The sequence below is a fragment of the Macrobrachium nipponense genome, chromosome 34 (assembly GCF_015104395.2).
Source record: "Macrobrachium nipponense isolate FS-2020 chromosome 34, ASM1510439v2, whole genome shotgun sequence".
In the NCBI taxonomy this organism is placed as follows: Eukaryota; Metazoa; Arthropoda; class Malacostraca; order Decapoda; family Palaemonidae; genus Macrobrachium; species Macrobrachium nipponense.
The window spans coordinates 27,040,100-27,063,579 of NC_061095.1; the positions used below are offsets into that span (position 1 = coordinate 27,040,100).

At 36.7% G+C, this 23,480-nt stretch overlaps 1 protein-coding gene across 7 annotated transcripts in view; it reads right to left on the reverse strand.

The window, feature by feature from the left end:
* Positions 1–23,480, reverse strand: part of LOC135207992 (otoferlin-like) — a 217,566-nt gene that overhangs the window by 20,672 nt on the left and 173,414 nt on the right. For all 7 annotated transcript variants that reach the window (XM_064240077.1, XM_064240072.1, XM_064240073.1 and 4 more), the window contains 9 exons: positions 18,526–18,681; positions 13,207–13,392; positions 12,673–12,801; positions 12,049–12,138; positions 6,382–6,563; positions 5,809–5,979; positions 5,392–5,567; positions 5,129–5,259; positions 4,246–4,433 (listed from right to left, as the gene is read on the reverse strand). In XM_064240077.1, the coding sequence (XP_064096147.1) occupies positions 4,246–4,433; positions 5,129–5,259; positions 5,392–5,567; positions 5,809–5,979; positions 6,382–6,563; positions 12,049–12,138; positions 12,673–12,801; positions 13,207–13,392; positions 18,526–18,681 (1,409 nt within the window). The remainder of the gene's footprint in view (positions 1–4,245; positions 4,434–5,128; positions 5,260–5,391; positions 5,568–5,808; positions 5,980–6,381; positions 6,564–12,048; positions 12,139–12,672; positions 12,802–13,206; positions 13,393–18,525; positions 18,682–23,480) is intronic.

Sequence of the window (23,480 nt, forward strand, 5' to 3'; positions counted from 1 at the left end):
ATACAAAAGTACATGATATCTAATGATTTGTATGCACAAAGGTATCGTGACATGACAGGAAAGGACAAATTACAGGGGTATCACAGACATTCAGCTACTTATTTTCTTCACCTGTACATGGAATGTATTAGGAATATTTACCATGTATGCCAATGCCTGATGTTTTCATGGATAACGGATTTATGTAATGAAATTATAAATTGATTTACAGTACAATAAAATTGATTTTTTCAGCTTATCCCTATTGCAATTCATTAGCAACCAAATTACTGTTTTTTAAAATGCTTTCTCCACTGTCAGAATCTTAAAAAAAAAGAAAAAAAATTCAATTTCATGATGATTATAATTATTGAAGAGAATGGCTATCTGGATACTGTTGAGTTTATACTGCAGTTTCTCAGTCTTTAAAATGGCTTCCTTTGCAGCAGCTTTATAATTTATTTGCTGAAATGAAGAAACTTAAATGCCAAGTTGAGAAGGCCCAATATAAACCAAAGGTATGTATTTAAATTGCCATTTTATTCAGTGAAGTATGTACTGCAATTCCTCAGAGGGTTATTATTACTATATTAAGTTGACCGCATCATCAATTCAAAATTCCTTAATACAAATTGGCCTGATTGGGTTTGTTCTTATAATTATTTAAATGATTTAGTTCTTACATCAACTTTATCTCGTAAATTATTAACTTCACCAATTGAAAGAGTCGTGCATGGATCATTTTTTAAAGTACTCTTCCAAGTTTTTACAGTTTTGTGGATTTGTTTACATGCATTATTCTTCAATGTTGGCTGAAATTAGGAAATTCACAAAATAATTTTACAGTTTTATGTTCACTGCCATTGGTTCTCCCTACAAAATTATTCTTTTAACAGACATCCTGCTGAACTGTGTTTGGACCTTACTAAAGCAACAAAAGTATCCTATTACCAAAGAAACAAAGCTTGTATTAGAGTAACCAAGGAACTGGAAAGAGCGAATATGTATATATAAAATAAACTGGAGTAAATAGCATGAATACACTGGTAAAACACTTCAGAATTCTCTTCATGTTTGTGCATCAATGACAAGTCACTCTGATTTCTGAGTGAGACTGAACTCCTAGCAAAAATTTTAGATCTGTAAAGAATTATGCTAAAATCTGTTTTATGGATGAACACTGCATGTATACTATTTGTAAAAATATAATTGAAATTGGGTACCTGAAGTTATGAAATCTCATTTTAATCAATTAAATACACACCATGCAATTCACTGCTATCCATCATCCATACACATGCTTCTTTTATATTAAGTCATTCCTTTCCAACATCTTTTTACCTCTATATGTCCAATACTTTTAGGTCAACTTGTACTCCTTACACTTTCAAATCATACACTTTTGAACAACAAATCATCCACCACTCTTTCCACATGAATGATTCATCATAAAACACACTTGATTCATCCTATCTGTTACAATAACTGTTTTAGTACTACTTTATATATACCCATTATTCTCACCCTTCCAGTATTTTTTAGTCCTGTTTACAGTGTACTACTATATATAAAATGCATGTCAAGCAGTTCATTCTCTATTTTCATTGGAAATTAGCATTTAAATTTCACCTTAGAAAATAAAGATGGCTCAACAATCCCATTATACATTCTTTGTCAAGTTCTTTGCTTCACTTACACTATGACTCAGTTCCTATGCATTGTTTTTATTCATTTAATCAGAAGTAACTTTACAAATCAACATCTTCCATTCTTTTACTCCATATCGTTGCTCTGTTATAAAAACCACTTTTCACCCCTTCCACTCCAACTGGTACTTATAACTGTCTTAACTTCACTTTTAAGCAAATAATAGCCAGATATACCTCCAGCCATTTGTCATCTCACCATTTCAGCCATCAACTTCTTTTCCATCTACTCTGTACCAATATGTTGCCTAACAAACTTTTCCTCGCCATTTAATCTTTCCCAGTATAAAAGTGTACATTATTATTATTTATTTGATTATTTACAGATCCAAAGGAGCTACTGATACATACATATCTTTTAGTTTATGCACGAAGTCATTGATTAAGCTAATGCTTAATAATTACACTATTCAGATTTGCTAATTTTCTTATGCAGAATTAAGGATGGTCTATATGTCACACAAATAACACCTTACTTTAACTAATACTAATGCAATTTTACTTTACATTAGCACTGCTTATGCAAATGCATGCAGGTTGAGCACCAAGCAAAACAACTGGATTAGTTATGGGAGCTAACATCTTAATATGCACCAACTTGTTTTGAGCACTGTACACGAAAGCTTAAGTTATTTTAGTAGACTGAGTGGATTTCAGTTACTGGAATAATTACAGCATTCAGAAACATTATTCTTATATAAACGCTATTATTTTTCATGTAATAAGATCAATACAGTGGCCTAATAATAAAGAAGAAATAATTGGGTATTTTTCACTTTAGCTTCTGTAGAGTGATGAAATCAAATATAGTAACACTTGTTTGTACCACAGAATATTCACTGTAATTTACATCCACTGTGTTTGCCTACTTTTGAACACAGTTTCTTATGGGCAATGTAACCATTTACATATTCCTTACTCAGTCATATACAAAATAAAAATGTCGAGGGCCACAGTATTTTATTAGAATAAAATAAAAATATTTGAACAAAGTTTTTATAGTTGCAATACTTTTAATCAAATTGCTTTAGTTGGTGCATAACACTTGGTGTCAAGAAGATCATTCGTATAACCATATGGCATCCTTGTTAAAATGCATTTGAAACAAGTTTTCTTCCATACACAAAAGACCCTCAACATCTGCTTTAGGCTTGGTACTGATACACAGCAGGATTTAATTATTCTGTACATGACTAATATATAAAGGGTAACAGAACACCGTGCTGGTGTAATAATACAGTACAGGTCGTAATGGGTGAGTTGCTGCATAATTCAAAACATACTAGAGAACCAACCTCCAAAAACCCTTTTCATTTCTAATACTTCCACTGATTGACCTGGATGAAAGAAACTTTTAGTTAGGGCGAAGAGTGGCTGTTTTGTTTTGTGAAGGTGTGCAATGACAGAATTAGGGGTCACAGGGAAAACATCAACTTCCAACAGAAGCTTCAGGTTACTCCATTTTCCATTACTGGCGCACCCATACTAAGTCTGTTAACTTAAGCTTACGATTTATTTATAGCAAGTTACGAACAATATATAAAAGCACCTGGCCCATGCTAAGAATGACTCATTAAAGAAAGACTTCGGCCTTGAAAATCCTGAGAACACGTGGTAAAATTCCTAAAATTAGAGATCACAATGAATTGGATATGAAAGGGTACGTACAAGTTAACAGTTAGTGACACTACACTTTATTCTGACTAATATTAATAAAATAGACATATGAGTTACTGCACATAGGAAGAAATTAAGTTAGCTATCTTTAGGACTGGCAAAAGCAAGAGCTACCGGTATGGAATACATGAACTAATTGCCAAATACTCGAGATCACACAGCAAAGTATGCAGCATTGGCCAAAAATATTAATACCACAAAATAAATATCAGCAAAAACCTAGTTTGTTGTTGACAGAGGAAATTATAAATACCAATTTAGCCTACTTGTTGAAGGGAACACACAAATATTTTTAAAGTATGATTCTAAAAAGTATTTTAAAGTGTGATTCTACAAAGTATAACAACCCAGGGATTGCAAGGCTACCTTGTTTTGAGGCATATACACATCAAAATTTCGTGTGAAATTTTTGGATTTCGTTGAATTTGTCAGTAAACAATACCAACCATTTCAGTGAAAAGTTAAATGCCATTAGGTTAGTTACAAAAGGCAATACGTACACAACTTAAAATTTATATATATCTTACCTACTTTTTAAAATCTTAATAATCTTGTGTCAGAATACTTATACTAAGTTATCCCTTTCAAGTTCAGGTGTTAGTTTTTTAATATGCAATATACTATGAGGTCTTTTCAGGGAAAGGGCAACTTTGATCCTTTTGGCAGTTTCTACTATAATTCTAAAGGAAAAAAGTTTTATGTTTGAGCTTCCCAAAGCATTGCTTGTTGGTGCATGTTATAAAACCAGCATCTCATAACAAATGTTAAAAATAATATGAAAACATGCCTTAAATTATCATCACTTTATAATTTCACACAGGCTTCAAAACTGTACGTAAAAATAAAACTGAAAAGATTAGCAATAAATTTGTCTCAAACTTACCCCTTCACATATATGTCCGACATTTTCTCGCCTGTGAAGAAAGCATCGTCTTCCAAAACCACATCATCAGTATTCCAAATGATGACACGAAGTTCATAACTCTTCGGTTTCCTCGGTGTTACATCGAGAGGTGGTCCTGGCAGTGGCATGTCCATTGGGAACATGTCCACCCACATTTCAATTTTACCCTGTGAAAGTTATGCATAAATAATCATAAAGCACAGGCGATTTTACACACACGGAGTCACGTGTAGATTATTAACCATGGCCATATGTTTTCTTAAATGAGAGGAGAAAATTGGAGGAAGTTGTACAGGTGTGAAAGGGGTAAGAGATAAATAAGTAAAAGGCTGAGAAGAATGCTGCCAAAGCCAAAGCCAAAGCGGCATTAAAGTACCTTCAGTACAGCCTTATAGTGTTCTTGCAAGGCACAATACAGTGGTCCCCTCGTATTCGCGGGGGATGCGTACCAGACCCCCGTGAATAGTTGGAACCCCTATAAAAACACTAAAAACAGCCTATTTTGTTAGTTAAAACTCAAGAAAAACCCACTAAAAATTTTTATACTTGGTTTTTTTAATAGTTTTATCACAAAAAGTGCATTTTATGATGAAATTGATAAAAAAACCCCAGGAATTTGTGGATATTTCTCATAGAAAAATACTGCGAATGTGCGATTTTCTGCGAATAATGTAGGGAAACGTTCCTGAGAGAAATCCGCGAATGTGTGAGTCCGCGAATCTGGAGAACGTGAATACGGGGGGTCCACTGTATAACAATATCCCCCTTATGGGATTAATAAACAAGTATTTTACAGCTATTCATTATCATGAGTAAATGAACACTGCAGCATTATTGATTAGAGTGACGGGCACATCCTCACCTGTTCTATGCCTGGTTTGTCTGCATTAAACAGAGGTCTTGTCTCTATGTGTTCTGGGACTAGACTGCAACCAACTCGAGGGACCTCTTCCCATCTGTGTAATACGGCTAGAGCCAACTGTTCTTCACTCACTGAAAAATAAGGTTGTGCCTTAAAATTAACCTCATCAATAAGAAACATGCAAAGAGAATTACATTTTTCCGTTATGCCCATAAATCTACACTTGCAAATTATCATTTTTATGAATAAAATGAAGTGCTCACCCATCATTCTGCAACGGTTTGGATCGTATTCTTCTTCACTTTGCAAACTAAATGTTTTAGTACCTATTCGGACCTTCCCTGGTCCATAATGTGGGCCATCTAAGCGACCTTCCTTGCATAATCGAGCTAAAATTTGAGTTGGTTTCATTGGGTCTCGCCATTGGTTGTAACCTCCTCTAAAAAAATTGATAACAGAACAGATCATTGCATTTAAAGGAAAAAATACTCACACACTTCAATACTGTGCATATTTGCATGTTTAGCTGTGTCAAGCTGAAAAATAGTTGCAAGAATGGTTTGTAGAATTTTCAAGATAAAATTAATCCAAATAGTACATAATTCTGATTTTAAAATACTGCACTGAAAAGCAGGCAACATTCAGTATAACTAAATTTAAACAAATGATCATATACAAACGTTTCATATCTGGAAGCAAGGCCACAAGTGGCTCTATGTCTTGAGTAAAACCTATTTTCCAGGTCGATTTTTGTCTCTCCAATCATGTCATCTGATCCTACCAAATCCCAGTCCAGGACTTGCACTGTCAACATGGAGTCTTGTGGAAATGTTGCTTCTACTTCAAAGCATCTGTAATTAAAATAATGTTGATCGTACTTATGCAATTTCTCTACAAGATACTAAGGTAGCAGTACATTTTCTCGTACGCTAAAGATAACCATTTTTTTTATTAAGATCAACAGGCATATTTAAATAAAAATGTATAGTGATGAGCATATATGCTAATAGACAGGGATTGTTTAACAAAATTCTATTAAACTAGTAACTTATTACTTTAATATAAATTGCAAGGTCCTCTATGCATGTGCCTCTATTCTCTGGGGTTCAGAATGATAATTTGTATTTGATAATTTGTATTAGATACAGCACTACTTTGCCTAGTGGTTTTCGGCCATATGAAGAAAAGACACTCATATATCCAATTTTTAACATACAGTACAAGACTGATCCCAGACTGAAACTTATACTAACTTTCCAAAAACTGGATTCAGTTGCTTGGAGATGTAGTTCTCTTTATCGGAAACCTTTTTGCCTCCTAACTGCATAACAATGTAAGGATCTGCCTTGCCATTCAGGTCCATTGGATGAAGGTCGCACGCTCTTACTACATACACTCGCACCAAAACGTGTATCGGGTCATTAGATGGAAGACCCTAAAATAAATCAAAAGGATTAAGTATTCAGAAAGTGGCTCATTCATGAAGCACTGTCTTCTCTGAACCAGATGCATTACATATCTGTCTTAAATTAATACGTACTTAAAGATTACAGGTAAGACTAGACTACTGCAATGAATATCTGTAATGTTACAGAACTATCTCCTCTGGTCCTCCTCAAATATACTTTCCATATATACCTTGGGTCATAAACCAACCGGTGCAAAATCGGAAATAAAGCCAAATCTAAAATGAAGGTCCTCCAGTTAATACCAAAATCATGAAAAGGGATAGAGATTACATACACTTACCAGCTTATATATAAAAACTTTGATATACTTATCCTACAGAAATCAGATGGACTAGAGCCCAAATCTAACCCTGCCAAAATAATATGAAGAGCAAAAAAGAAAGATTAGAATATTGTTTGTTTAATCAATGCGCCTGCAAATAATCTATGTAATCACCTATATGGCAAATTGAAATTCAATTTTAGACTACCTCTTACAAACATCCATACTTAACTTCTGAGGTATTACATAATAAGAGATCATTATCAGTCATATTTTTCATCACAGCTATTGGCAAAAGTATTTACGTATTTCAGTTCTACATGACGATACAAACTTCACTGTCAAGTGACTTACTGAAAATCTTTTAGTATGTTGATGGCTAGTATGATGATGGCCTACAAATTGTTGATTTTTTTTTTTTTTACATTCAGACGTGACTCTGATTTTCAGTGTTTTACTGCTATGCCGACTATCAGAAAAAACTATAATTCAAAATATATTTTCAAATCTAAATCATTTATAGAATATATTTTCAAATGGAAATAATGTACACTGTACAATACCCTGAGAGATTTTACCAGTTTCCTGATTCCTATAGCAACATTAACTAAATATGCCAAACTTCAAACTGCAAGAATGAGAGCTTCAAGTATCCAAACTGATAAGTCATAGAGCATCACAAAAACAAAAAGTGGTTCTCAGCACCTGGTTCTTGCACACATGCAGGACCTAAAGGTACTTTTCTGGTCCTTCACAACTGAACAGCATTCGTTTAGCAGCATGAGATACGGCCCCTTCAATTGTACATACAAGACTCATAGATATTTTTATGCACATTATTCACTTGTAAGTGTCCCTTCTCACGTGGTCAAACAGAAGCAAAGTTAAATACAGTAGACATGATTAAATATGCATTCTTTCGTGTCATACAATACTAGAATGAAGAGAAAAGTTTAGAAGTTAAAAGTGCAATAAAAGAGATATCCAAGATGGCTCAGGAAATTATAGAAAAGATTAAAGCAGCCTGAGAATACGAGAGATTTAAAGATTAAATATTAAATGTAGGTAAATAGAGAAAAAAATATGAGACATTGTAGATTGCATTTGTTCTATCAGTAAGCAACAGCAGGAGGGGTTAGTAGTAGGCTCTGACAGATAAACTCTAGAAACAAGACAGAGGGTTATTTGGGTCAGAGATCAGACAGAAAGAGATTCAAAGACTGTAATAAAGAATTCAGGTATTAGTGTATTACCACAAGAACATATCCTGCCAATACGTACTCCCTACGTCTGTTGGACATATGCACAAGCCTTCCCGTCAAAATTTCTGTGAATCATCTGAACACACAATTATTAAATCCTAACAGTACAGTAAAATCTTATAGAACATCCAGGCAATTAAGCAACACACATCTCTGCAAGCTAGGTTGATATTTCCTGTCTACCCTCTACGAGAACATCTTCGGTTTTCCTCTTTTACTCTACTGAATACATCAGATGCAAAGTCATTTAGGTACAAAGATCCCGAGGGTCCAGTGTAGGGGATGGTTAACTCCACCTTTCAAAATTCACAAAAGACAAATGACACTTGATACCCTGAAGATGTCATCACACGGTTGCACATATTTCCTGTATGGGAGCAAATGAAGCTGCAAATCAGCACGGGTCTCTAACATTAACATTAATTACTCGAAATATACAGCAACCGTCCTGTCTAAACAACCATTTATTATCAAGTCAGCCTTCATGCAAAATTCTCACTGGTATCTTAAAGTTAGAAGAACAAGATTCCCTGTCACAATTATACCTGGACCCTATTTTTTATTGTTAATACTACCCAGTATCAATTGTAATGTTTTCGAGGGAAATTCAGTATTTGGTTTCATGTTTTTCCAACACCTCAAAGGCAATGTAGACAGAACTGAGAACTCGGAATCTCACTGCAAATATGACCATCATTTACAAAAGATTGATAGCAACTGAGGTAATTAAATCGGCAGCAGTTTCACACAAAAATTACCAAACCATTTAGTCTTATAACTATTGATTATTTTAGCAACTTGCAAAACAAATTTCACATGATACTGTAAAGTATTGGAATCAGTGATAAAATCTGAGTACGGTTTCAATCCGTCTTGTCTGAACTCTGTTAATCACCATTATAAGTTTTATTTCTCAAATGTTATTTGTATAAACATGATACTGATCACAGACACAAAAGAAAACGAGGAATGTTGACTGACTTTCACATACTGTGTACTAGGCTGCATAACTGCAGAGTTCAAACGACAGAACACTGGCTTGTGGTGTTGCGTGAGAATAACAGATGAAGCACTAAATTTCCCTTGAAAAGCTCGACACTTCCTCGATATCGACAACAGGTAACATCTACATCTCAGCATTTTATCATGTCAAAAATAAAATGAAATGAAACCATGCAACTATGCGAAGGGATCAAAAAAGAAATCAAAACAGTTATGAAAGGATTAATATTCCTTATCCTCCAAACTACTAGTGGTAAATTCAGAACAGATGCAAAAAATCAATAAGGCTATGCTTGCAATGTTCTCCAGCAACTATGCAATGAATTTCCCAAGTGCATTCATTAACCTGTGATTCCATGAGTAGCTTATCAGCCTTCGAATGTGCATGGAATAGATAGCAGAAAAACAGGTCATTAAACAGTTCATTGAAAATCAAATAAAAAAAGTCAAAACATTAATGCATAGAAGTGTAAAAGGAAAAATATGGTACTAATGTGACACTACCTGTAATTCAAGTTCTATTTCTAAATGGAAATTGAAGATTCCAAAAGCCGTACCAGAAGCAAGTAGTATTTTCAAGTCAAAACGCACAAAGGGTGGAAAAAGCTCGAGTAATCATTTCACCTCAAGCCTCTTATCTGTTAAAATTCCATCTCTTGTACAATGAGGAAAAATAGGATTTTATTCAAATTGACCTTATAGCTATAAATGAAATTTCTCTCAAACTTGTCCGTTAAAAAGATCTAAAATGCTGACCAACATAATACGCACAAATCGATATTTGTCAGTTTTATATTTCCCTTATTATTTAAAAAAATATAAAGTAACTGGAGATATCCAAGTATATGCTTCTTATATATACAAAGATAGAATGGAGATAGTGATATTAGCAGTATCCAAGAATTTTCTAATGTATCCAGTTTTACAACGGTATGTTTGAAGAGCACGTTCAGGCACCTTGCAATATTCAGCTGCTGGTAATCCTGTTGTTTGCAAGAATTCCTTGAGTTCTTGGAAAGAGAAAGAGGCTACCTGGAGTGACAAAGTTCCTTAAATTTGCAAACATGTTCAGAGTTTTGGGACTTATAAGCCGAGCTCCTCAGTGTGTGATTACACATACTGGAGTTTTGCACATTTTAAGATCATTGAGGTATCTAGTGCGACAAGACTGTAGTCATGCATGATCCTTTGAGGACCTTTTGAGTGAAGTTTTTGCTTCACATTCCCATCTCTTACCTCTAATCAATTTTAATTCCTACATTTAACCTCACTCACTCTCTCATTGTTGACAGTGTAACATTTGTTCCCCTCTCCAATCCTAGTGGTGTTTTCAGTGGACTATTCTTTCACTTACTATTATACTCTTAACTGAAAGGCTACCTCCAGTCTCTCACTTCTCTTATTCATAGTTTAACTAGTGAGCAAATAATTAGTGAGTGAAAAAATGAGACTTAATGAATATGTTAAGGTATTGAAGTGAGGCGGTGTATTACAGAACCTAAGCAAACAAAGAATCTTGATACTGCTACTGCAAAATGGGTAGCATCAGATAACAAGGACCCAAAATGAAACAAGTTTACATAACCTGGCCAAATTAGAAATTATACAAGAAAGTTTCAAATTATAATCGACACCCTTAGTTGAAAAAGTTAATTATCACCTCTCAGCATTGTGTGTTCAAAAGAAAGACTCAGAAATGCTGCTCACAATTTTGCGCAGTGAATCAGCAAGCGGTTCAACAAAATATTGTATTACCTGTATTACTATAAAGTAACTTAGAAATAGGAGCACTGTTTCTAGGGTGAGCAGAGAAAAAAATGAGATCAACTATAAAATGTACGGCTAAAATGAACAAAAGTCACGTTTAATTCTGATACCTAAATGTGTGGGAGGCAAGCATACCAAGAAAAAGAATGGATGAACAATAATAAACTAATCCCACAGTTCATAGAAGAAACTGAAAAATGCAATAACATATAAGGATGGACAAACAACTACCGGTAATTGAATAGGTACTTTCACACTTGGTAACCAATTGAAACAAAAACAAAGAAAACTTTAACAGAGACAACTACCTCGACACAACATCACAGGCTTGAAATACAGTAACACAAAACATTACACCTGAACTAAGTATTGGGTCATTATTTTAAAATTATTCAATAAGTGTTTTTAGATGTATACAAAATGTGCTGGGCTAATTTATCAAAATCCCCCAAGCCTCACTACATATTTCTTGGAGGGTAGTACGTAACTGTCATTACTCACCTATCACTAATTCAATGTAAATTATGGTAATTATAACATGCTTATGGGATGGTTTGCCTGTTTACTTTGGCGCAATACTTTTAGCCAATTACACTGACATGCATTCAAATTTCCTCCCACTTGGTACAAACTATCCATGACCTGTACTCTGAGGGGTGTGGCAAGTATTCATCTACCTTTTTCCCAATAAAAATGGGTAGGGCATAAAACAATCTACAATTAAAACAAATTGTTTTTTCTATGTAAATAATCTTCTTTTAGTGTAGTACAGTTTAAGATGGCTAAAGATCACTCTCTTCTTCTTAGGTAATAGGATACAGATAAGAATTATGCTTCAGATAACTGAACAAAATTATATACAATGTAGCTTGAACGATTATTATTATCAGTCAATTTGTATAATTTATAAACGAGATGCCAATGAACTGACACGCGGATATTAACATCATGATTACGTAGGAGACAACGAAACAACCATGCATATATCTCGCTTGGAACTCTACCAAGGTGAACTGTCTGTGCGTTTTAACTGAAATAAGACACGAGTTGTACAGGACAAAAAGTGAAGCATTATTTACAATGTCTAATCTACAGCTTCATCTCCATATTTAAAAATCAATTCCTTTAAATATTCCAATTTCCAAGCAGTTGTCTTACCTGGAAAAACCCATATTGAGGATCGCCCCCTGTAATGGTAGTGTCGTCAATGTCCTTTGGTAGGGGCCATCGGTAGAGTTTAAGACAGCCCTGGAAAATAATCATTCAGTATGTTGCGCTATGGATATCAGACTTGAATCACTATGAGAGTATATAGTGACAATGAATAATAACAACTATAATGAAGCTCAACCAGAACAATGAGTGACATGTGTAAGACCCTCATAGAGCTGATCATATATCCTTATGAAAAGATTAAAATCATTATTGATTTTGCATAAAAATGGTTAATTACTTAATATTCATACAAACAAATTATATACATTTCCTGGATTAGCAGACCATTATGGTACATCTATAGTAACATTTTACACTATAAAAATAAAATGTCAGCCCTTGAAACAATATTAGTAAATGTGAGTGAAACTTTTTCAAAGTTAAATATAATTTTACTTTATCTGTATGAACAATGACAGAAAATAAAACCAATGAAAAAATCATAAATTCTTCAATAAGAAGCTTCTGGGAGGAATGAATACAAAATACACATCCAGTTGATCTTTCTTTTACGATTATAGTAATAGTAGTTTTCCCATTCATTCGTAATTTACAAGTAAAACTGACCTTGAATTTTCCCACCACACGATTTTCGTCTTCTAATTCGTCGCCTGTCTTTTTGCCTCTGTACAGATCAAAGGTGTGCAACCATTCACGGAACCCGTTAAATTCAGTTTCCAGCTCACCAGGAATAACCTGAAAAGATCACAAGAGTTAAAATGTTGTCATATATAAGAAAAGAATGGAAAAATTCAAGGCGAAAATCTCAATCCGAAAAGCCTCCTCGAGCACTCAACTCATTTATCTCCCTGAGGATGTCGTGCAATTGGAACTTTCAAAGTTCCAGAGAAGATGCAATGCATTACTACCCTAATGCTATTGCTATTCTCCTTGGATTTTAATGCATTTTTATCTACTTATGTATTAATTTAATGATTCTTTGTAATGAGTAAGATCTCCCTCTGTATTTCCCTTTACATTCTTCCTAATAAATACTAAATTCTTTGGAAGATTGAATTTCAAGTCAATGGCCCCTATGGGCTTGTTCCATATGAACAGGGCCCATCTTCTCAATTATAATGGTAACAATTATAACAATACCTTCATTAGAGCAATATTCTGCTTGGGTTTTCTTCTCTGAGTCTTAGGGCTCAGCTTCGCAGCAAGCTTGGCTGCCGTCGACGTCGCTTTGAAAGTGTGTTTCTTCTTCTCGTTGATAACCTCCCGCTGCCCGTCTTGCTGGTTTTGTTCCCCCTCTGAAAGCTCTCCTCGACCTTCCTGCTGTTGCTGTCGAAGAAAGGAAATGAATTAAGTTACATATATTTTTTTTTTCTCTTTACGGTGATGTTGTTTATTTACTATGATATAAATACATAATTTGGGCGACGCATTATTATACTAAAAAAAAATACCAGTCCATAAAGAGAACCAGTGTAGTGCTGTTCCATTATAAAAACACACTGCAAACATAATTGGAATTCACTGATGTCTGTCAAAATAATAATGTTCAGATGGAATAAAGAGGAGAAACTGCAGAGATTGGAGAAAGGGCTTGAAAGGTGTTTCCAAGAGGAAAAAGTGAACCAGAGGAAGGTTATGAGAATCATGAAGATGGAGCAATAAATGGTAACATAGATGATAGAAGAATAAACGCTATATTCGTCCACGATTTCTGCAGTTCCAGTATGAATGTGGCAGTGATTGTTGTGTTTCCTTCTCTCAGGAGCCAGCCATTGGTAGGGGAAACATTTTATTTTTAATAATATATATACATGTGTATATGTGTATATATATATATATATATATATATATATATATATATATATATATATATATATAGATATATAGATATATATATATATATATATATATATATATATATATATATCTATATCTATATCTATATATAGATATATATATATATATATATATATATATATATATATATAGATATATATATATACAGTAGTACCTCGAGATACGAAAGGCTCAACTTACGAAAAACTCGAGATACGAAACCCAACACGAAAAATTTTACTGCTCTACATACGAAAAGTTTTCAAGATGCGAAAGGTTTCTGAAATTCCGAGATTCACCCCATAACAATTTTGAAACTCGCACCGCACGCCGCCATCTTAGTTATAGTAGACTCGCCACCATCCTCCTGCTCTCCCATTGGTTCCTGATGCTAGCCAAGCCATGAGATCCTTCTCTCTAATTGGACAGCATCCCTCCCATCATGCATCTTCTATACGTACATGTTGGCATGCCTTAGCTCGGCCACTCCGCACCCAAAACTTTACTACGCAATCGGCATTCATTCGGTCCAACGATTTCGTTTAGTAACGTAAATTCGTTAGTGATTTCGTTGCAGTACATATTATCGTGTTGTGCTACTTTATCGTGTTGTGAGAACCTAATTAGTATACGTACTACATACGTAACTCAATTACGTACAGTACATAGAGTCATGGGTCCCAAGAAAGTTGCTGAAATTCACAGAAAGAAGAGAATGCTTTCTATGGAGACAAAAATGGAGATAATAAAAAAGTATGAAGCTGGCTTGCGGTTGAGTGTGATTGCTAAGGAATACGGGCGAAATCCGTCGACGATAGGCACCATCCTTAAGCAAAAGGAAGCCATCAAAGCAGCTACACCTTCCAAGGGCGTGACTATTTTGTCCAACAAGAGGAGCCATGTGCATAATGAAATGGAAAGGCTGCTTCTTGTATGGATCGAGGACAAAGAAATCGATGGCGATACGATAACAGAGACGGCAATCTGCCAGAAGGCCAGCGCTATTTTCGGCGATTTGATTGCCCAAGCCGAAAACGACAGCGGAGAGGGGACATCAACGGCAACCCCAGAGATCAAGGCTTCTCATGGGTGGTTCGAAAAATTCCGTAAACGGACTGGCATCCATTCGGTGGTGAAGAAATTGAAATTACGTAAAGTATAAAAAAGTAAAATGAAATGTAAAAATAAATTTTATTTTAAGTTTTTTGTAAAGTTAAGTGTTACAGTTTTGTTAATGTGTTTTGTAAAGTTTAGTTTCTTTTTCTGACATTTTTTTATGTGTTTCATAAAGTTAAGTGTACGTATCTGCCGTTTGTCCTCCTCCTCCTCTGCCGCCACTTTCAGTGATAGCCTCACTCGAAAGGTAAGCTTCCACATTTTACGTTACAGTAATAATATTTCATGTACACTAATATACACTTTATTTACAGGTTTTGCATTTTTATTCTTAGTTTAGGTATTGAATGGTCCAAATTGTTGTAGTATTTTATTGTTTATAGGTCAATTTAGCTTTATTATGAAATTTAATGGGGTGTTTTTGGAGGGCTTGGAACGGATTAGCCATTTTACATGTAAAATGTGTTCCAAGATACGAAAAACTCATGATACGAAGGCCGCCTCGGAACGGATTAATTTCGTATTTCGAGGTACCACTGTATATATATCTATAGTATTTATCATATATATATATATATATATATAATATATATATATATATATATATAGATATATATATATATATACTCATCATATATATATATATTACTACATACACATATATATCTATATATATCTATATACTATCTATCTATCTATATATATATATATATATATATATATATATATATATACATATATATATATATATATATATAGATATATATAAAGATGTATATATAGATGTATATATATATATATATATATATATATATATATATATATATATAGATATATATATATATATCTATATATATATACAGGCGGTCCCCGGGTTACGACGGCTCCGGCTTACGACGTTCCGAGGTTACAACGCTTTTTCTTAAATATTCATTGAAAAATCCGTCCTGGGTTACGACGCTTGTTCCGAGGTTACGACGCTGACGCTTCCGACGCTCCGAGTTAACGACGCTTTTAAAAAATGCATACTATGATAAGAATCCTTTATAGTTTAGCACAGTATATTAATAAAAATAAGTTTTTGGTTAGATTACAACAAAAATTTTGAGGTTATGATGATTTTCGACACTTTTTATGTCGTATTTTTTAAATTTTTTTAGTGACGCCTCATATGCGGAACTAGTTTCCGAGCGAATGAATACACTAGCTTGGGATGCGCAGTTTATAACAGTTCAAAAGTGCAAATAAGGAAAAAATCATTCCTTGTTTCCAGTATACATAATTAACAAAACTAAGTTTCTGGTTAGATTACAAGGCAAATTCCTAGGTTACGACGGTTTTTTATGCTTTTTAACGATACCTCATACTACCTCATACGCAGAACTAGTTTCTGAGCGGAGGGCGCATAAATTAATTTACGCTATTAAACTGTATGGTAACCATAGTCAAGGATAAGGAACGCATTCTCAAACAGTATACATATCCTTTTAATACAAAACAGCAAAATATCATTGAAACATTATTTCACTTAAAGAATCCATTTATACTCTACTTAGCTTTGGATATAAAAAAAAAACCATAGTTTCTCTCTCTCTCTCTCTCTTGTATTTTCCGACGAAAATAATCACTAATTAGTGTATTTTGATGTTTATTTTCATGACTAAATACATTTTTATAATACAAAAATGATTTACTAATTTTCAAATATTAATTTTGATTAATACTGTATTAGTAAGTTTAATAAGTTGAAATGATATCACATAATAAAAATAATAATTCTCTCTCTCTCTCTCTCTCTCTCTCTCTCTCTCTCTCTCTCTCTCTCTCTCTCTCTACTACAAAGATGTATGTTTTTTTGTATGATAAAATAAATGATTTTACTATTTTTCAAATTAATTAAGTTATTAATTTATCAGCAATAATTCAATTTCAATTCAAGAAAGAAAATACCAGTAGTGAATTAGTACGATTTTAGCTTATACATTTATTATGGAAGAATGAAGGAAATCCCAGTCTTCTCTCAGTAACCTTTTTCTAACTCCAGGTACTAAAACTGTCAGATATATCAAGTTTCTGTGAAAAGCCAGGAGGAGGAAGTGCTCATGAAATTTCCCCCCCCCCCCTCTCTCTCTCTCATTTACTGAGACTCAAGATTTTTTATGTACTTGTACTATTTGTTTTTTAATACTTTCAAATAATAAATAATAATAATAATAATAATAATAATAATAATAAAATTAATAAATAATAATAATAATAATACTGTAATTACAAAATTCATATGTGTAGTATTTTAAAGAAATACAATACTAATCTATCCATGTCACTTTTAATTAAGGTTAACTCTCTCTCTCTCTCTCTCTCTCTCTCTCTCTCTCTCTCTCTCTCTCTCTTTTTGCCACACAAGATAATAATGTGTCATAGTGGTAACTCCCTCCCTCCCTTTCGCTGGAAGCGTTATAAGTATTTTTTGAGTGAACAGAGAGAGATAAACACTCTCTCTCTCTTGAGAGAACAGAGAGAGATAAACACTCTCTCTCTCTTTTACTGAGATGAAAGAATTTTTATGGTACTAGTATGTAAAATGTTTATTGATAATTTCAGTTATTTAAACAAATATAAACCTCCTTTATACTGTGCTGGTGCTACAAAGTTGTAATGCTCTCTCTCTCTCATTTTTTTACTCTCTCTCTCTTGTATTTTAATGAAAATATACAGTAATTTGTGGAATACACAGTGTTGCACATGAAAAAAGTAAATTAGTGATAATTTTAGAGATACGGCCCTAAGAAAAATTGCAAATTAGTGAAATTTTCCCTGTGGACATGTTTTCAACAACGTCGTTCCGGCTTACGACGATTTTCGGTTTAAGAACGGAACCTGCGTCGTAACCCGGGGACTGCCTGTATATATATATATATATATATATATATATATATATATATATATATGTATATATATATATATATATATATATATATATATATTTATAGATATATATTATATATATAATCCTTTTCTGATCCAATATATACATAAAAACTGAAGAGCATGTCTCTCTTATTAGGGTAAATGAAAAAGGAAATAGATGTGCATTACAATAATGACAGATGGCATACACACACACACACACACACACACACACATATATATATATATATATATATATATATTCTATATATATATATATATATATATAATAGTATATATATAGTATATATATATATATATATATATGTATATATATACATATATATAGTATGTATATATATATTATATATATATATATATATATATATTATATATAAAACAGTTGACTTACGACCGTGGAGCCTAGAAACTCAAATGTTCCAAAACCCATAAATAAACATCATGTCTGCATATTTCACATCACTGGAATGGTAAGGAATTGTCTCCAGTTTCTCGCTCTCAAGACGAATCCAAATGCGTAAATAAATGGCAGTAATCAAAATTCACAACTGAGTCCTAACAAAAGATTGAACTTACCGCTGCCACGGCTTCCAAGGACGCGAAGTACTTGGTCCACCAGTCTCTGTTCTCTTCGTCTTCTTCTTCCATTTCTAAACTTTGTTTTCTTCTTTTATTCGCTTCCGTCTTCTCTTTCTTCGTGGTCCCTACTAGCTTCGATACTGCGCCGGATCCCTAATCAAGTTCAGAATGGTTTAGCAAGGTATTTTTTTTTTTCTTTTTTCAGAAATCACAGACATTAAACCAAAAATGACTCTCTGCAGAAAACATTATGTATCAGATCTTATGAAGCATAAGACAAAATATGTTCTATATGAATCTGTTCTTGTGTCTTAAGTTTCTATCAGAACATTCAACTTATTTCATTTAGCAATTTGACTGGATCATGACAACTATTGCACGGCACAAATGGGAACCTTTGAAATAATGTAATATTTTAGTCTATACAGAAGTTTCAGAACTAATTGCTCTAGGAACAATGGTATTGATGAAAGCATAAGTGAAGAACGGTTTCTACACTCTCCAAAAGGTTATATTACGTGTAATTCCTTCATACCACGAATTCAATATTTCAGTAAGCCTATAGCTGTCAAAGTGATATGTTAATGACTTAAACGTATGCGAAAAAACTCCTTTTCTGGGCTCAGTTCGTGTCGCTGCGCGAAATATCCTTTAATCCATTATTTCTAAGGTAAATGCACTAACACATACCAGAGAATAAATAAAATAAAGAAAAGGTCAGTACTACTGACTCGCTCACCCTCCAAGAGGGTGTCGGTATGAACACTAGGGCGAGTGAGACCACTACCACGAACCACTTACCAATAGAAATCTCCTACTACAAAACCCCCACAAGAGGGGAGCCGACCCCACAGAGTGGGCAGCAACTACTACTACTCCATCCATGCTGCCGACTGCTGCGCCTCTGGTGGCCATCCTTTTCAGTTAGCGCACTGCGTACACACGTGCCCTTTTTTGCTCTGTGTTTTTTGTGCCCCTTACTTGGATTTAACTAATTATGGAGCGTGCAGCCATCGCAGCAGCTAAGTTAAGTAATCTGTTATTGTTGCTATTGGGTTTTTTCCAGCCTTGAGTCAGTATTTGCCGTTTTTTAGGTATAAATACTGGCTCTTGGTCGGAAGCATGGCGGCATTGTTCTGCCTCGTGGCGGGTTCGTTCTTGGTCTTCCATACCTAGAACCTTCCCTTATTACTTTACGCTCTATTGCTAGTTATCTATATTATGTTAGGGGTCCCAGCCTACTGGTTTATTGTCATGCATGCATGTCTTCTTTACCTTGCGTAGGCATCTTCCATCCAGACCCTAGCCACGGCTCTTAGTATCGGCCCCGGCTAGCTTTGAGTGGTAGACTTTCTTTCGGGTTAGTCGTACACTCCTGGATTTTTTCTCCTACTGATTTACTTTCTTACTTTATTTTAATGTAATTTTTAGTTATTTGGTATATTTTAGGTTAGCCTACGGCGTCTGGCATATTACGTAGCCTAGGTTCCGTATTTCATTGGTCCCCACCAGTTTTTTGCTTCCTCTCATCAGTTCGGTTGCTTCTCTATAGCATCTCACTGATTAGTTGGTTGCTTTAACCTAGGCTATGTTTTTTCGTTGTATTTCTCATGTTACCGCTCCGTGGTCACCATGTGATCGCGAAGCAGCCAGGCGTCCGTCCAGTCACCCTACCCTCCTCCCGCTCTTCCATAGGGCCGGGGGGGGGTAGGTCTGTCCTCGCTCGCTCCACATACCCGTGCCTGCCTCCCTCTCTCCCTAGGCGGAGGGAGTAGGGGGGGCTGGACAGACCCAGGACTGGACTTGACCGTTCTCTTGCTTCATGGTGCGCTCGGATGACTAAGGGGGGGACTGGCCTTCCCCCCCCGTCGTTACTCCGTCGCTCCGTTGTTGGCTCGAGTCTGTTTCGCCCTCTCGCTCCTTCCCGGTTTACTGGTGCTTTTTATTTTACCGGAGCTCCGGCATTCACGTGGAAGGTTGCTAGTTCACCCTTGCGGGCGGACTTCAGGCGTACAGTTGGTCTTTCCTAACCACCCCGTCTCGCTGATATCGCGACACGAACACCGCCGCGCACCGGAATTATTCCGGTACGTACCAGTGCTTTAGGCTTAAGTGTTTAGTGTTTAATTTAAACTATCGTAAGTTTAATTTAAGCTAGCCTAAGCCGAATCCCTCCGTTACCTACGTTATCACACCGGACCTCTCCGGGGTTCTAGCCTATTCAGGCGGTAAGGGAGGGGTTATGCCCAAAATTTTTTCGCGCTCCGGCATGCAGCGGAGTTCTTTTAGCCTATTAGCCTGTAAGTGATGTCTTTTACGGTACTCATGTATCTTTTCACTTACAGACCACCAACTGTGAGCATCCAGGATGCAATGCCATGCTATAGGACCCCTGTGGACATGAAGTCTGCAGGTCCCATGCTCCATGCGCGACTCCGCACGGGAATCTGCAGGTCTGGTTCCACGAAACCTGCACCATTTGTTACGATCTTGTGAGTCAGCTCTTGGACGGGGTAAGTATTCCCAACTCCGTTCGGTAATCCCAAGGAATGTTTTAGTTCTTAAGTTTAATTTTAATCTCTTATTTTAAGCTTAAGCTCTTTTTATATGGGATGTTGCATCCCCTATGTCTTTAGACTAAGTCTATTACTTAAGTTTTAATCTTAAGTTTAAACTTAAAACTAATGAATGCCCTCTCTTCCAGGCTCCCACCGTTAGAGATACCGCCCTGGCAACCTTGAGGGCTTGGGTCGGCGGTTTCGGTAAGAACGCCGCCAAGGGACAGCCCTACATTCTGGAGAAGAGGTTGGCTGTCCTAATCTTCCCCGGCGGCAAGTCAACGGGTTACGTCGACCCGGCAGAGGCAGCCCCGACTATGGCGGCGATTCAACAACAGCTCGCCGCTTCGTTAAAGGAACCAGGCCAAGATATCTCGTCGGACGTCGCGACACTTGATCTAAATATAGAGCCCATGGTAGGTGTTGACGACCTGTTGGTCGAGGTAGGTACGTTGGACGCCCAAGGGCTTCCCTTGGGCGCCACTGGGTCTTCTACTCCTGCTAACTCTCCAGCTTCCTTCCAAGGCTTTACAGGAGCTGAGCTCCTTTATACTTCTCCTGACGCTTCAGTAAGACCTAAGGTCAAGGGACAGACGGTTGTAAAATCCCTCAAAAAGACGTCGTCGTCGTCCAAAAAGACTTCGTCGGTCAACATCTCGTAAGTCTCCGGCTACAAACCCCGGAGCGGAGAGGTCTAGAGCTTCTGGTTCTAGCTCCAAACCCTCAAAGAGCAGGTCTTCCAAGGAGAGGCCACATACTCCGGCTGAGTCAGCCGTTTCTCCTCTCCCCTTGGTACCTGTTCCGAGTTACCCAACCACCTCCGCAGCAGCTCCGGCTTTGGATCCCAATGCTGGACTGTTGCAACACATGGGAGACTTGCTCGGCTCTCTGAGGAACAGTATGGAGCAGATGTTCTCCCGGTTGTCCGACAGGATCTCGTCCCAGGATAACATCATCGCCGGACTTAGCCAGGCTCCTCTAGCTACTCCCCCACCTTTCGGCACCGGAATAGCTCAGCTCCCACCTCATGACTCTCTGCCTCCGTTCTCTATGAATAACCCCTGGAGGGTGGCGTCATACGCCCCTTTCCAGGACGGTCTTATTTCAATTCCGGAGTGTGGTACTCGAAGGATTGAGGACTTCGAGTTCTACCCGGAGGGTCTACAACCACCGTTCATTGGCTACGCCAGACTCACTGACGCAGCCATGACTAGAGATGACAAGGTCCCTAAGGAGACAGTCCTCTACTCACGTGACCAGGCTCAAAGAGAATGGCTCAGGTGTTTAGAGGACGTGGATTGTTCTAACACGAAAATTCAACCTTTCAAGAGTCCCTTCACCATTTTCACGATGGAGGAGGAAACTCCGCTTCCCTTCCTTACCAAAATAGCTACGGTCACTATCCCGGCGGCCCAGAAGGGGGAGTCGTTGCCACAGCTAAGGGAAGCAGACCCCACATCTCCTTTGCTCCCTTCACACGGAGAATTGTGGGAAGATTTACCCAACACCTTTTCGGCGGGCAAACTCAAGCCAGACTGTGCTATGGATCAGTTTGGTGAGAAGCTGCCTAGACTTCCAGACAGCCTCATTCAGGCTGAATTTGAGGCCAAGACTAGGCTAGCCAGGTCCATTAATACCATGGCAATGACGGAAGTGGCAACCATTTCTTACGGCTCTGAGCCACTCTTTAAGCTTCTCACCAAGTCACTGACGCAAACGGTTCAGTCTGACATGTTTGAGTTCGCTACAGCCAGAACTAACTGTCGGAAACATGTCCTCCAGGAAGCAACTATTCGTCATGAGCCGAATAAGTTGCTTTCTTCCAACATCTGGGGCGCAGACCTCTTCCCTGATGCAATGGTAAAGGAGGTCCAGGCGGAAGCGACAAGGCTTAACCAAAGCCTTAAGGATCGTTGGGGTCTCACCGCAAAGAGACGCCAGGACCAATCAGCAAGGGGTAAGGCTCAAAGGAAACCCAGACGTTTTCAGCCTTACCAGAAAAAGCAACAACGCTTCGCCCAGGCTGTTTCGACTGTTCCGTTGGTACAGCCAGCCCAACCCTCTACCTCCAAGGCTCAATCACAGCCCATCTATGTGATTTCCCCCCAGCCTCAACCTTCCACCTCTTACGCTGTCTCCCCAGCCTTCAACCAAGTGTTCGAAGGCCAGGCCTTTCAGCAGTACGACCGCTCGGGTAGGGGAGGCAGAGGTAAGGGATCCTTTCGTCAGAAAGGATCAGGAAGGTCTCTTAACAGGGGAAAACACTTCCGGGGAGGCCGCGGAGGTTACTCAACCCAGCAGCAATGAGAACTTGAAGGTAGGAGGGAGGCTGTTTCTCTTCCGGCACCGGTGGGGATTCAGCAAGTGGGCACAAAGTATTGTGTCGAAAGGCCT